The 15,481-nt window shown below is 38.6% G+C and overlaps 1 protein-coding gene across 1 annotated transcript in view; it reads right to left on the bottom strand.

Moving 5' to 3' along the window:
• Nucleotides 1-15,481, bottom strand: part of HDAC9 (histone deacetylase 9) — a 930,736-nt gene that overhangs the window by 834,749 nt on the left and 80,506 nt on the right. Inside the window, exon 3 of the mRNA XM_057504568.1 lies at nt 5,425-5,540. Within this exon, the coding sequence (XP_057360551.1) occupies nt 5,425-5,446 (22 nt within the window). The 5' untranslated portion in view covers nt 5,447-5,540. The remainder of the gene's footprint in view (nt 1-5,424; nt 5,541-15,481) is intronic.

Genomic DNA, 15,481 nt, shown 5'->3' with positions numbered 1-15,481 from the left:
CCCCATATGCTTCTAGAAAACCCAATGTTGCATTGTATTAATTGAACCGTGAAGCTTTTATTAGTTCTCTTTAAAAATGCTTGCAGTGAAGCTTTTATGAATGCTTGCCCTCAAATTGTTTATACTACTTCGCATTTCCATAACAATTTATATTTCAAAGAACTTTTTGATCATTCGGTAAATCTACTCTACATTTCAGTAAGAGAATTCAGCTTTTTAGCAAAACAGAGTTAAGAAGTGGAAACCTAACAAATCTTTGTCTAAGACTCACCAATGAGAAAATAAAAGGACCAGAAAATAAGATCTTACCACAAACCTTTAGCTTATATAAATAGCCTGGTCCTCTCACTTCATATGGGTGCAAGAACTGTTATAAGGGTACCCACAATGGTGAATGAAAGAGAAATTAGCTACCTTTATGCAATAGGTTTTGAAAACTAATGCTATAGGACTTCCCAGAAGAGCTACAGCAGCTCCACCATCCAAACTCACCTGGAAGTCCACAAGGCCGCAGCACTGCGAGACTCCAGGAGGCATCATGACATTGTGTTGTATGTCTGGAAGATTCCTTTGGGTGCATTTTCATCAAACTTACATTATATAAATTAGATTCATCACAATTCAAAGTCATACTGGAATCATGCTAGTACTGATGTCCAGGCTCAAATCATGCTTTCTAAAATCTTGGGATCATACTAAAAATCTGATCTGGGTTAAAATAGGCAGAAACTTGTCTTGAAGAGAGAAAAAATGTATTCTATCTATAATAATCTCTTTGATTCACCTCCACATGAAAACAGGATGGCCTATGTAGCAGAGAATATATATAAGACACCAGAGTTTCCCCACAAATTATTACCTCCTCTCATTTTCAACAGCACTAGCTTTTTATTTATCAGAAAGCAAAATAGCTGAGTTATATCTTAGCTCACAGAAGAAATACCTATATTGAAATAGGGCTTAATGATATAGTTTTTTGTTTTTCCAGAGTGTCAAAATGAGAAACACTAGTGCTTGTGAGACAGATTAAACACCTTTCTACACTTCGCCAGGTCAGTGAAGAGCACTGTTCAGTATGTTATTGAGGAGCCTCCCCACACCTCAGGTCTACTGCCTAAGTGTCTTTAGGGGAGGGTCTGCGAATCTGTATTTTTAACAAGAGCCCTGGGTTATTTTTATTATCTGACATGTTTGGGAAACTCTCAACTAGACTAAACCTAAAATCTTTCCTTCTGAGATTTGCCAATCCTGATAAAAATTAAATTACTAGAATTGGGCATCAATACTGCAATACAGAAGAGATTCTGCTTTTATATTTATTAACATACTTAACACACTGAATGGACTGAAACTGTTTACACTTCAGTCTCTCCCACTGAAGGGTGCTGTCTGTAAGGGTAGAAACCATGTTTTAGACTCATTGTGTTCCTACTGAATATCACACTTGATAGCACAAAATAGATGCCTAATAAGTTTTGGATGAATGGCTATCTCAACTGCAACAGTTAGCTGCCCATGCTACCCAGGGAGTCTTCTCTCCATTCAGGCTCTCTGTGGCCAAAAGCAATACTCAGTGCTCTTAGAACATTACTGGGTTAACAAAATTAAAACCAGTGAATTCAATATTCAGAAATCAGCACTTATTGTCTGACTGAATACATGATCAAGACAGTAATATTTAGTACTTGATGTCAACTATATTTGAATATGGATGGAGAATTTTTATAAGAGTGGTGCCAGTGCATGGGGAAAATAAGAATTCACACTACCCCAGAACCAGTTTTCAAGACAGTCATAACTGCTCCATCCAAAACACTGATTATTAAAAAATTTCTGGAATAACTGAGTAAGTCTATTTTTCTGGTGCACAATAACTCCTTAGAGTCCTTTTCAGAACAAAAGGAAAATAAATGGATGATATTGCATAAGACCAATTTAATCCTCTCTTAAGATAGAGCAAAAAAAAAAAAGGAGACATAAGAAAAACACTTCTTCTAAGTCAAAGGATGTTATTTCTCATCTGGAGAAAAAATATATATGGCACCATAAGATACAAGCTAATAATAGTAGAAGGATGCCTTTATCTTTGGAGCCAGAACATATCCCTTTATATACGCAAAGTCATTTCAGGTCTCTTGAGCATAGTTTGCACTTGCAATAAATGAAAAAGACTCCCACCTATCTGGCCCATTTGTTACAGCTTCTCCCAAGTTATATTTCATTCATAAATATTTCCCAAATGGAGTTAAGACCTCTGTATAATGCTGTTCTCCAAAGAGCAAACGTATTTATAAGAAAAAAAAGTACACAAGGAACTTTGAATGACTTTAAAGTCATATGAGCTGCACTCGGTAGTTGCCTCATTTATCACTCACTTTGTCCCTTCTCCCACCTGAACAATTATCATGGCTGGCAATAACTCCCTCATCAAAAGAGCAGCCTTGGAGGATATCTTCATATTATAAAATTGTTCATTCTCTGGTGCAGGGCATGCTGATTTCAGTTCTCAAATACTTTCAGTTATGAGCCAGTATTGGGTGTATGTGGAATTAAAGTGTTTGGTATTATTTTACTTTATGTTTTTTTGAAAGAGCTCAGTGTATCTGACCATCTTATATATTATAATGCATTTACATACAGCAGTTCTAAGTTTTTTTTAAAAGCTACAAGTTATCATCTTGAATATAAGAAGCTGAGGTATACATACTACTTTCTCCTTCTCCATGTGTACCTTGAAATAATGGATTCATGTCTACTTTCTGCCCAACCACAACCTATGATGGGTGGATAAAGGGCTTCTAGTGAACCTCAAATCCTCTTGAATCATGTCTGTTTCTTCTCCCTCAGGAGGAGTTAGGTGCATGCACTCATCTGTCTTCTACCTCACGAAGTTCAGCAAATGTTACCTTCGACCATCTGTTTCTTACATGTATATGCCATTTCCATAGCCTTCTTGCCCAGTGTACTTTACTTCTTAAGCAGTTGACTCAACAACAAAAATCTCACCCCCATCTACTGTTCCATACATCAGATGAGAAAACTAAGAGTGGACCACCCTACACCAACCTCCCAGAAAAAATTACTTTTGAATGAAATGACATGTAATACAGACCTACCTGACGAAATTTTCTAAGGGCTCCATAGCTCACAGCAAGTATCATCATAAAATTTACCTGTTTATCTTTCTGCCATTTGGTCCACTTTTCAAATATTTTCTATTACATTGTATTGATTCTCTTTTTCAACTAAACTTGCTAAAATATTTCTACATTCATTCATTGAAAGATAATTATCTTTAAATGGGCTTTGGTGCCCTAAACTGGAAATCTAACCACTTACAACAGTGTTTTAAAGGGATTATAGGTTTCTCATTAAAAAATAGTGGGTCCAAGTCTATATGTGTTAGAAAGATGATAAATAAAGACCATATAGACACTGAAATTGCTACAACTGCAGTATTTATATGTTTTTTCCTATACAGTTTAATCCTTCATTAGACTTGATGGTTTCTGCATTTTGTGTCCATTTCAAGATTGCCTATTTGGGTCGAAATGCCATTTCAGATGTTTCATTTGAATGTAATTGGGTTCCATTACTACAAATTCCATCTTCTCATCATTCATTCTGCCCTGTAATGCTTCTGTGAAGCAAGGTGGGAGATAAACAATGTGGGGAGGATATGGGGGAGGTAGGTAGAAAATAAAGGGACATGGAAAATTTTTTTTAAATACATAAAAAGTACAGTTTCTGGTCTAGAGAATTAAAAGCCAAATCCCTACATAAATTCCAGACAGTAACTTCTAGAAATGAGGAAGTCTTCTGTATTTAGCCAGTTTGTTCCTATTGCTTTTAGTAGGTCTTGTAGTGATTTCAACACATTCTAACAACACAAAAATGTTTGACTATGGTGATTCTAAATTAAATGCCTCATTTATTATGCAATTATAAAACATTAAATAAATAAATAAATAATATGTACTTTAAATGCAAACATGATTTTTAAGTTCATTTAATAAAAATAGTAATAATATGAGACTGTAACTGTGATGAGCAATGCAGCTCACACACAGGGGTGTCTGTGAAAGTGGAGAGGGTGCAACCAGGTGCAGGGGTGGGGATGGGCAGGTGGAGTGGGATGGACAGGGAGCAGGCTAGACCAGTAGTTCCCAAAATGAAGTCTCCAGGCAGCAGGAACATCACTGCCACGGGGACCCGGTAAACACTGCAATTCTTGGGCCCCACTCCAGACCTACTGAATCAAAAATGACGGTGATGGGACTTATTTTCAACAAGCTCTCCTGGTAATGGTAATGCATGCTAACTGTTGAGAACCACCAGGCTACAGGGATTCAGAAATAAGAGGCCTCAGTAACTCTTCATCTGTTTATCCAAATGACAACGCAGTTATAAATCCTGATTGTGACTAAAGACTCCGGAATATCTTTATTACATCATTTAGATCAACAATCTGTTATCCTCTCCAACAATTTCCAGTTCCAGATCCAACATACAAGCTGGAGGCCTGTTGGGGATGTAGGGAAAGGTTGATGAGACCATTTCAGAGCAGCTAGTCTGGGCATGGCACTCCACAGAGTGAACAATCTTGGCAAAAGATTTCTCTTTATAAATCCTGAAAATATTGCATTAGCTTCAACTTCAGGCATTGGATAACTCAAGGACATCAATATATTAAAAGATTTTTAAAGAATAGATAGAAATAAATGCTCCTATAATGATCTAAGCAGAAAATTATTTAAATTCTGTCTATGCTTGACATATGATATCTAACCCTACTCCATCATTCTGGAGATGAAGTGTGTTTGTTCCAGAATCAGCACCCTGTTCCTGTAGGAATGGGTGTTGGCTGTGCTGATTGCAACACTACTCAAGCCACACATTACACTGGACTCAGAGGAAGCAGGTGCTAAGATTATAATTAAATATGTATATAGGAAATAGGAGTGGCAGCATAGAAGGTAGGAGAAATATCCTTCCTGTGTACCAAAGAGATGGAGGAGGAGTGAATCCACAAGCTGACTTCCGAAGCCCACCACACATTTTAAAAGCATACAGATGCATATTGTCAGAAAGAGTATGGGTGTGAATTAGATGCCTACCTCATATTTAATAAATATTTATACCTTGATAAAATTCAATCCAAATGCTACAGTAGAAGCAGAAGAATTAAAGCTCAGTGCTCAGGTAACAGTGCAAACAAAATGAGTGGCCTGGAAAGCAAACTAGGTTTCATAATAGAGAATTAGCTGTAGAACACAAAATTCAAAATTCATTGTATCCATCAATCTTCATCAGGAAAATAAAAGGCCTTTCATGACTTAAACTGCTTGGAGTTTAAGCCCAAGCACACAAAGCAAAACCTTTCAAGTAAAGTCTGTTTATGCTTTAAGATGGAACCAGACTGACCTGGAGGCACTGGCGAGCTCATTGTGGGAATCAGGGAGATAGAGGATTCAAGACTAGAGTCACAGCCTTCCTTCAGCCGGTGGTGTCAGTCCACGAGGGGCTGACAGAAGAGAGACCTAGAATGTAAGAAAAATGGATGAGTATCACTTGGTTATGTCAAGTCACACAGGAAATGAAACAGAGACCTGGCTTTGAGTCTCAGCTCAGCTCAGCCATGGTTCAGCCGTGGCGCTTTGAGGCATTCACATCAGCCTTCCAGGTGTCTTGTCTTCTTCCATAAAAGAGCAAATTTACCAGTCATGCTTGAAGCATGAACACCAAAATTAAATAATAGATATGGAAGGAATCTGTGAGTAGGAAAGCACTCCAGATCATTATAATTAGTTTCCTATTTATTATTCACTATAATTAGCTTGCTATTATTATTATAGAAATTAAACATTTTTTGGAATTCTGGATATAAATATCTTATTACGTGCTACTCTTAAATATCATTGTCAAAGATTTCCTTCTAGAGATAGGACCTCGTGGTGGAAAAAATCTCAATGGACTGAAAAAGGAACAAATAGGCCATAAACGATAAGAATGGCAGAAAACTCCCATTACAATTTCCATTTCCTCTTGAAGCCTTTTGCAGTCTTGTTCCAGCCAAAAGTAATAATAGCCATAGTTCTTCTAGGAGTGGTACTTACAGAATGGACTTCTGGAAAGGAATTTAAGGAACTTTCTGTTTTTAATTTGAATGTACTCTCACTTCTAGACACTTCAGCAAAGGAAAAGCAACTGGAAGGACATTTTCCTTACAGTTTACTGGAATGTCAAAGTTTAAAAAAAAGAAGAGAAAGAAGAAGCTCTTAAAGTTACACTTAATGAGTTTCTTACTAAAATAGTATATCCCAATTGCACTATTTTTATAGGCAGAATGCTTTAACTCTGAGATTTGTACATCTCTTTATCTTAAGAATCCAACATATTTATTGTGACTCGTTTTCCCATCAGTATTTTGAAAGTGTTATTACTATTTTTGCCCAAATGTATAAGCAGGATATAAATACATATTTCCTTTGAAGAACTGTATCACATCACTAAGAATACCTCTAATACTTCAAATGGTCTCTAAATACAAATATGCTACTTATTAAAACAGTTAAGTAGAGTCATCAGTTCTAGCAAGCTATTTCTCATCACATCTTAGGGCTGGATATATGTTAAGTGTTAGGAACAATAAAATGTATATTTTTATAAACCTATTTCAAAAATTAAACTGATATGCTTATATTACAAGCATTATTTAAAGTATCTTAATTTCCATGTTGATGTGAAAGCAGTATTTCTGCCAAAAATGATGAAAAATGAATAGCAGAAAACTCTTTTGATTTCTGTATCAGCAAATAGACATTCTGACATTAGCTTCTAAATAAAAAGATGTCAATGTCATATTTTAAAGTAGCATCATTTGCACAGTTCTTTATAGTTACAAAGTACTTTTAGATAAATCACCATATTTGATACCATTTTCACATCAACTCTGCTATTAGATACTTGCAACTCTCTCCTCCCTTTAGAGATGAGAAAATTGAGATATCATCTGCTTGATAATTAAAAGGTAATAAACCAAAGTCAAAATTAAGATTAATATTTGAATTTGTAGATGATCTAAAATTAATGAGTGTAGACTGACTTTTTTGGGATTTTTATGTTTCCATATTGCAGCCTGAAACATTTCATAAAGGCACTTGATACATTCTTGATTTTAAATGGCATGGTTTGATTTTTAAATTAAAAATAGCCAAAAGCAAGGGATAGAAAATCTAAGAGAATGTAAATGAATCTACATTGAAAGGTGCCTTTCATTAGGGCATAATTACTCTGTTTAAAAAAATTTATTTTAATCCATAATGTCACTTTGTACAATGGATATTTTATTCACAAATACAACTCAATTTAACCAATAATTTCCAACAGCTTAATGGTGATAATACCGAAGTCAAAGTTTTGCTACTTGTCCCAAAATCTAAAATTAAGATGTTTCTTTTACTGCATTCTTCTGCCATTAATTTCAACAAACATATACAACTATTCATGACATGCGATTCACATCGAGTTACATAATTGTTGGGTTTTGCCTTCAGAGCTCTAGACTTGAACTGCAAAGCAAATCTCAGTTGGAAATATAAATTTGGCTTCCAAAATATTATCATTAAATACCTTTGTTAAATTTAGCTACTCTCTTTGCCATTCAACCTTTTCAACTGCCTGGTCATGGCATATTCTTTTAACATTATGAATGCTGTGTTACCTGAACACTGTTACAAAGAAAATTAATATGTATTTCTATGTTGCTAGTACTATAGTTTCCATTTATTGCCTCTCCACTTCCAATGACTCACATTAAACCAAAGTTACCACGACTACTCTAGCTGCATTCCTGAAATATGACCATTTAAAGAGCTCTCCCAAAATGTCCCAGGGGTATCAATCCTCTACACATACATGTACATTGTGTGCGTTGTGTGTGTATATCTGTGTGCATCAGGCTACAAAAGCTGCCCTTTCCTCATGGTCTATAAAATCAGCAGATTTGCAGCCCTATTCACACCTTTAAGCACAAAACTGATACAGAATTTTACACAGATTAAGACCATTCTTGGCAGCCTGGAAAAGAAAGAGGGGTTAGTGGGGAAAAACTGTCAGTGAAAATGAGAAATTCATTCTTAATTTTTCCCACACTTCTTTATCCAAATGGGCAGTAGAGAAACAGATTATTTTCTCAGAATGAGGAAGTTTTCCCCTACTATATTAGTCACCCTTATGATAACCCTGAACTAAAAATAATAAGAAACTGGCTTTCAAGTAGGTAGAGAAATGAAAAAAAGAAGAAAAAAACCTGACTGTGAGTACATATTATCAAAGCATATCTGGAATATCTACTTTCAGTTAATAGTTTCAATTAACTTGCACATTAACTTGTCCAAGCTATGAAAATAGATACGTGCACATTTAAGGCGATAAACACAAGCACAGCAACAACAAATTTGCTGCTCTGAATCTTTAACCTACTGAGATCCAAAAAGGTTTATTTTGGTTCCTGACTTCCTTGCGCTACCTGTATCCACAATAAGGGATTGAGTCTTTGCTTCAAAAAGATCACCTCTGACTATAAATTGGTCAGCTGCCTGCAAGTAAGTTACTGCTATAATACCCTGGCATGTTATATTGTGCAGCCGTCCAAAGAACTGACACCTTACAAGGTCTTAGCTTGCCTATGAGGCCGTGGAAAGAAAGGGCAGTAACGCACTCTACTGCCTGGGCCCGCAGTGCTCTCATTAACATCACTGTGGTGGTGGTGCCACTGGCCTTTAACCAGTTCACCTGGGTGGCTTGTCCCATAGTAATAACATGGCAAATCAGCAGAGCTTTATAGGTCACAAAGAATTTACATAGGGAGTAACTCCTCTGATCTTCATTAACAGTCCTTTGGAGTAGACTGAGTAAGCCATTATTATTCCCATCTTACAGTTGAGGAATTTGAGGCTTAGAGAGTTTCAGGGATTTACCCCCAGACATGGGGGAGGTAAATGGGAGGGCTGGCCCAGCTCCTAGCCCAGTGTCGCTGTGTTGCGTAACAAGACATTATAAGCCATTCTAGGGGAGCCACGTGAATATCAAGACTCTATCTAGTCATCACAATTTCAGCAATGACTCATTGAATTACAAGTCTTCTACTAAAGAACCTGTCTAGCCACTGAATGAACTGAACTCAGTCACAAAAGATGATAAATCAAAAAGTTGGAATGAATGTCTAGAAGAATTCTCACAGTATAAGCTTTCAAATTTTAGACTTTATGTTCCTACCACAATGTTTCTTTTGATTTTCTAACTAAAGTGTGAGCTTCTTATTACATTTTTATTTTTTATGTTTCCTTTTGGGCAATTTGAATTTTTTTGGACAGTGTGCCATGAAGAAAGCAAAATGCTTTTGTGGTCTATGTAACTAACAAAATCTGTGTCCCTATGTATATGTATCTTTCCCAGATTTAGGGCAAGTGGTAACACACAGCTCAGGCTACAGAACCATTCACACTTAAATGAAGGTCCTGTTCTTAGACGGGGCCACTAACCTCAATGTCTCTACAGAGTAGGCTCCACTGAGATGACTCAATTCATAATATCCACTGTACAGACAATTTATTGCTAGAATAAGCCTATTGTTTTAATGCACTGAATATTAGGAGCATCATCAGACCCTCAGTCTCTCTCTTATGCCTCAGAACCTGAAATCCACCATAATTTCATCCTGAGAGAAAAACACTACAAAACTGTTCCAAACATTCTGTTCAATTCAACGAACTTTTATGAAGGACATCCAAGACACTCCATTATCCATTATGGAAATCTCAGGTGCTATTTCATTTCTCTGTTTCTCACGTTTCCCATCAAGAATTACCAGAGCCAGTACACTGATGTCTTAAAAATATCTTTCAGATTGGGGCCCTCCTTTCCATTTCAGTGAGTGCTGCCTTGGCTCACGTCATCGTTCACTCCTGATTCGAGTCTTTATCTAGCCTTCTCTCTGGTATCTCTGCCTCTAGGGAATGAATGAATGAATGAATGAATGAATAAAACTCCTTAGTTGGCATTCAAGCTCCTTCACAACTCATTTCCTCCCATCACATTTTCTCTCCTTCCTTCTTTCCCTCACACATAATTCAGTGGTTCCAGGCAAACTCTCATTATTCCTATAGTGATATTCCACACTGTTAACTATTGCAGAGGTACAGGAGCTGACAAATCAGAAAGAATGCTGCCCATGGGGCTGTACTAACGCATAGTAGCTAACTTCCAGTCCTGAGTATTCCTGAAGAATACCACTCATATTCACATTTCCATGCTTTTGTGCCTCCTTCTGCAAAGGATACTATCACCTTTTCTCTACCTCCCCAGCTCCAATTCTTTAAAACCATGTTCAAATGAGAATTCTTAACCAAACATTACAAGTAATAGGTCAGCTTCCTCACCTGTGTTCCCACTGTATCTTGTACCATATCTATAATAACACACCTTATGTTAGATACAAATAACACCTCTTCTGTTAGTGAAGTACTTTTATCCACCATGAGACTATGTTTCTTGGTTCAGAGTCTGCACTTATGCATCTCAGTAACCCCACACACATAGCACAGGGCCTGGGACATGCAGGTATGCAATAAATTCTTGATAGATCAGTCACTAAAGGGGAACGACTAAACCAATGAATGTGTAGTTGCCTGACTTTAGGACAGAATCATTTGTCCAATTTGTTAGTATCTGAGTTCTGAAAGACTAGACCACAGTCATTTGATTTGAATTAAAGAATGAAAGAAAAGTACTCTGGAGTTTGGGCCACCATCTAGGAAGGTCAGATCCTGATGGGGTGGGTGCCTTCATGGATCAAGAAAAGACATCAGACACCCCAAAACAAATTTTCCTGTGAATTATGTTGTCCAAGATACTGTCATCTCCTAAGCTTCGAAATTGAAGTGCTTTCTCAGATCATTAGAAGAATTTAGCTTCTCACCTTCTTATTAGCTTCAACTTTTTCTCCTCCAAAGGAAATCCATTTCTTTATTAGACAACACTACAGCCTCTTTATTACATCAAAATAACCAGTATTCATCAAGACACAGGGCAATGGGACACAGAGATGTAAGGGTGATTGTTCACCTTTAACTTTGGTAGCAGAACAGAACTGTGCAAATAATGCTTGTGACAATACTAAAGTTGTCTTAAGCAAAAGGACCCTGGGGACTCTGAGGACTGGGAAACGGATGGGCACAGGGGAGAGTCACACCAGCCACAGAGTTGGTGACTTAACCTCCCCAATACCCCGGCAGATACCCAATGCTCCAAATCACCCAACACACTGGCCAAGACTGGCACATCCACAACTTCTGGCTCATTCTGTCACCGAGCTGTTACCTACTTGAGAATGTGGGTTTCACTGCTCTCATGCTTGCCAAATGTTTGCCAACTTCACCCTCAGAGTACAACTAAGAGCAGAATGTGTCACCTTGAGGGCCACATATCTCACTGTATCTCTGTGCTAAGCTCCATTCTAAGACATCCAGGAGAGCCATTTAAGCACAGGCTGCAATGTGGGGTGTAATATAGAGCAGGGAACGCAGCTCAGGAGGTTAGTTATGCACATATTTTGCATTTTTAAGATAGGATTCACTAGTCTATACTATAAATATAACTCAATGGTAATATCTAAAAATAGATAACATAATCAGGAATGGTCTGCTAGATATTTCATTTCATAAGAGGAAATTCTGCCAACTACAGTACCTGCATTAATAAAAATAGATCTTTTTGTAGTAAGCCTTGAGTTTTAAAACATTGGTTTCCAGGACCCAAGTCACATCCCAAACAGCTTCTATATAATAAAGACTGTTTTATCAAAAGGCTTTACTGCACTGATTTTTATTGGGTCATCTTTGAAGGCCCCTACCTGTAACTTCCCTCCTTGGACAATAGGGAATAGGGAGTCACAGCCAACATTATCAGCAGTTCGAGCTTAAAAGGAGAATCACAATGCCCAGAAACTGCAGGACATACAAGGCTCCTTTTCATTCATGGCAAAGGAGTTGTTTAAAAAAAAAAAAAAAAGCTTTTGTCTACCTGTAAATACACACGAGACAGAGGTCCAAAATAGAATTGCGAAAAGGAAGTAACAGTCGAAGTGAAGGAACTTGTAACAGACACCCTCTGATACCTGTGCTGCAGGAGGGCTTTGTAACCTGTACACTATAACCTCTGCAGAAAAGTGCTTGATCAAGCATGCCTAATACAACCTGGCTCCCAGGTGACTACCTTGCCAGTGCAGAGGCATGGATTATGATCAGCTAGCCACATACAAAAGAACTTTATCCATCACTGCAATTTAGATTGACATGGATCACTTTTCCAAACTTCAACAAGGAATACATTTTTTTAATGTCTATGATTTCTTTAATGCTGCAACCTACCTCTTGAAGATCTGATAATCCCTTCATGCAGCATAATACCCATGTAAAATGTCTCACTAGCTGCATGGCATGGAAGTCAATTAACCTTTCCAAGCCTTAGTTGCTTAAAACATGAATTACTTAACTTACCAAGTCATTGTGCAGTTTGGAAAAAAAAATAAATGTAAGGAAATTGGTAAGGAAAAGGTGCTCAAAAATGTTGGCTATTATTATCATTATTAGTATAGAAATTGTGTATTACTTTAGGCCCAATTCCATCCCAGGAGAACACAGTGACACACAGAGCCTCTCACCCCGGAACAGAGCTCTGCGGCACAGCTATTCCTCATTCTCACTCCACTAGGGTTACAACAGGGATCCAATTACTAGAGCTTTTTTCCTTGCCTTGCCTTTCTCTTTCAGGAGGCAAACGTGTGCTCTATAGAAATACCCTGAGCCATCCTTTGCTTGTGAATATACCCTGTTCACCTACTCTTTCACTGATGTTACTCATATATTTTTAAAAAATCACTTGGGTATAGAAGTATACATAAAAGAGTAAGTTAGGAACAACTATAACTAATTAACAATCTAAAAAGAAACATGAAGTATATTCCCTGAGTATTGTATAATCCTTCTATAAAGAACTTTTCTATCATTTTAACAGATCACCTTGGGAATTTCAATATGCGTTACGGCCCGTTTCTATTTTGGGAAGGATTTCTCTGGCCATTTTACTCTCTGCTCTATCTATTGCCAGTGGTCAGTCCAGTTTTAAACCAGCTAAGTCCCATCTCCAGATGAGCACAGATGAGCACCTCCAGTGAAGAAACGACAACAGCAGAATACGATGACCGCACAATGAAGAAAAAGAACAGGATGAGCCTTGAGTGCAGGGCCACTGCCAAAAGCTGTGAGGAGCACATGACGCCTCCCCAAAGATGGGCATGTCGTCACGCTTCCTTTTACTCCTCATTCCTCTAATGCTGACCCTCTTTCCCACGAGCCTTCTCTGGGATCTCCTCCAATCAAATAGGTCATTTTACTTCTCTGATCCTTTTCCAAAGAACTCCCTTCACTAACAAGTTGAACCAACCTCCCATCTCCCCATCTGTATTTCCTTCTCATTCCTTCCCAAAGAACTCTGTTTTGTACCCAAGATTTATCTCAATCCCATCCTTGTCTGTTCTTTCCTCACCTATGCTTTTTCTTTTTCTACAGAAGCTTTATTTGAACATTCCAATATTTGAGCACACACCTAAAATTTCCAGAACATACTGATATGTAAAAAATGAATTAAATATCTTGTTCTTTGAATTAGCCATACCAACTAGTACTGGCTTTTCTAAATTGCACAAGCTTTATATTTATATCCAAGTTAAGATCAACCCAGGTTCATGCTATGGAACTTGCAGCTGCATTTAGCACAGAAGCAACAGTTTTAACCTTGCTTGAATTTAACATGTACTTACTGAGTGCTCACTATGAGTGTTCACTACAGAGCTAAGAGGTCAGCTCAGCTAGCTCCTCCCTCACAGATATCACAAGGATTTCTCAGAGTGTGGGCCAAGGACACCCCTGAAAATGCAGATTCAGGTGCTTGGTACTTACCTAAGAACCTCCTGAATCAGAATCTTCTGGACAAGGATCCAAAAACAGCATTTCTAACAAGCTTCCACAATGATATTTAAGCTAAATATGAGAGTCATGGAGAAACACATACATAAATGAAAAAGTAAAAAACTAAAATATAATATATAGAGAGTAACGCAATGAAAAATACACTGGTTATGGAGTCTGACAGACCTTAAAGTAAATTTCACCTCTCTGATTTTCTTGCTATACAATATCCTCACAAGCAAATTACTTTACCACTCAGATCTTCAGTTTGCTCACTGGCAAGATGCTGGCTCTAATACCTCCTTGCAGGATCACTGGAGACAAATAACAATATATTGAAAATACTTAGCAGTATAATGCTCAATAAATATCAGATATTATTATGACATTCAGGACCTCTGTGTTGCAAATTCCCCTGGAATTGTAAAACACCAAAGCCCTAATAGGTAGTACTTCTTAAAAGGAATGGGGAGAGGAGCCAAGATGGTGGAGTGAGTAGGGCAGTGGAAATCTCCTCCAAAAACCATATATATTTTTGAAAATACAACAAATACAACTATTCCTAAAAGAGAGACCAGAAGTTACAGTACAACAGCCAGGCTACATCTACATCTGTGAGAACTCAGTGCCTCACAAAGGGGGGTAAGATACAAGCTGCAGCCCAGCGGGACCTGAGCACCCCCACCACCCCAGCTCCCAGGCAGGAGGAGAGGAGTCAGAAGGGGGAGGGAGTGGGAGCCCAGGACTGCTAAATACCCAGCCCTAGTCATCCACACCGGGAGCGCAGGTGTGCTGGATGTTAGGGAAATGGAACAGTAAAATCTGTGGGTGGGTCCTCACAGCTGGCACCCCGGGACAAAAGAAAATTGAGTGGTTTTTTAAAGTCTTAAAGGGACAGGGGCTCGACAGCTGGACAGAAGCGTCCTGGCACACTCAACCCAGCAGCTGGGAATTCTGGGGAAATTCAGGTGCTCCAGCCCCCTGGGAAGCAGTGCAGCTCTGAAGCCCCTCATGGCGACAAACAGCCCCCTGTCCATTCCCCCTCTGGCACAGCCCCATCATAGCAGGGGAGCAGCCTGAGGGTGGCCACGCCCACAGCAACCACCCAGCGCCTCCTCAACTGCCCAGGCCAGACTCAGAGGCCCAGCCAGTGCGCACAGACAGAGGAAGCCAGGACAGGGCGCCAAGGGTTGTTGTTCTTGCAGGAGAGCACACACGGCATGCCTGCCCCTCCCCGCAGGGTTTTGGGCTGCCCCCGATGGCTCCCCGCTGGTGGCGGCCCAGGAAATAAAACCAGAAGCTGCTCTCTGTGTGCAGGACATTGTTCTCCCAGGTGACACATGCACCAACTACCTACAACTAACTCTATAGTCATGAAAAGGCAGAAGAATCTGATCCAGTTGAGAATCACCCAGACAACCCCCAAAAGGGAGCCTGGGGAGATAGATTTA

The sequence above is a fragment of the Manis pentadactyla genome, chromosome 7 (genome assembly GCF_030020395.1).
Source record: "Manis pentadactyla isolate mManPen7 chromosome 7, mManPen7.hap1, whole genome shotgun sequence".
NCBI classification, from domain to species: domain Eukaryota; kingdom Metazoa; phylum Chordata; class Mammalia; order Pholidota; family Manidae; genus Manis; species Manis pentadactyla.
The sequence above is the reverse complement of the archived record's forward strand: the minus strand, read 5'-3'. Positions and strand labels throughout refer to the sequence as shown.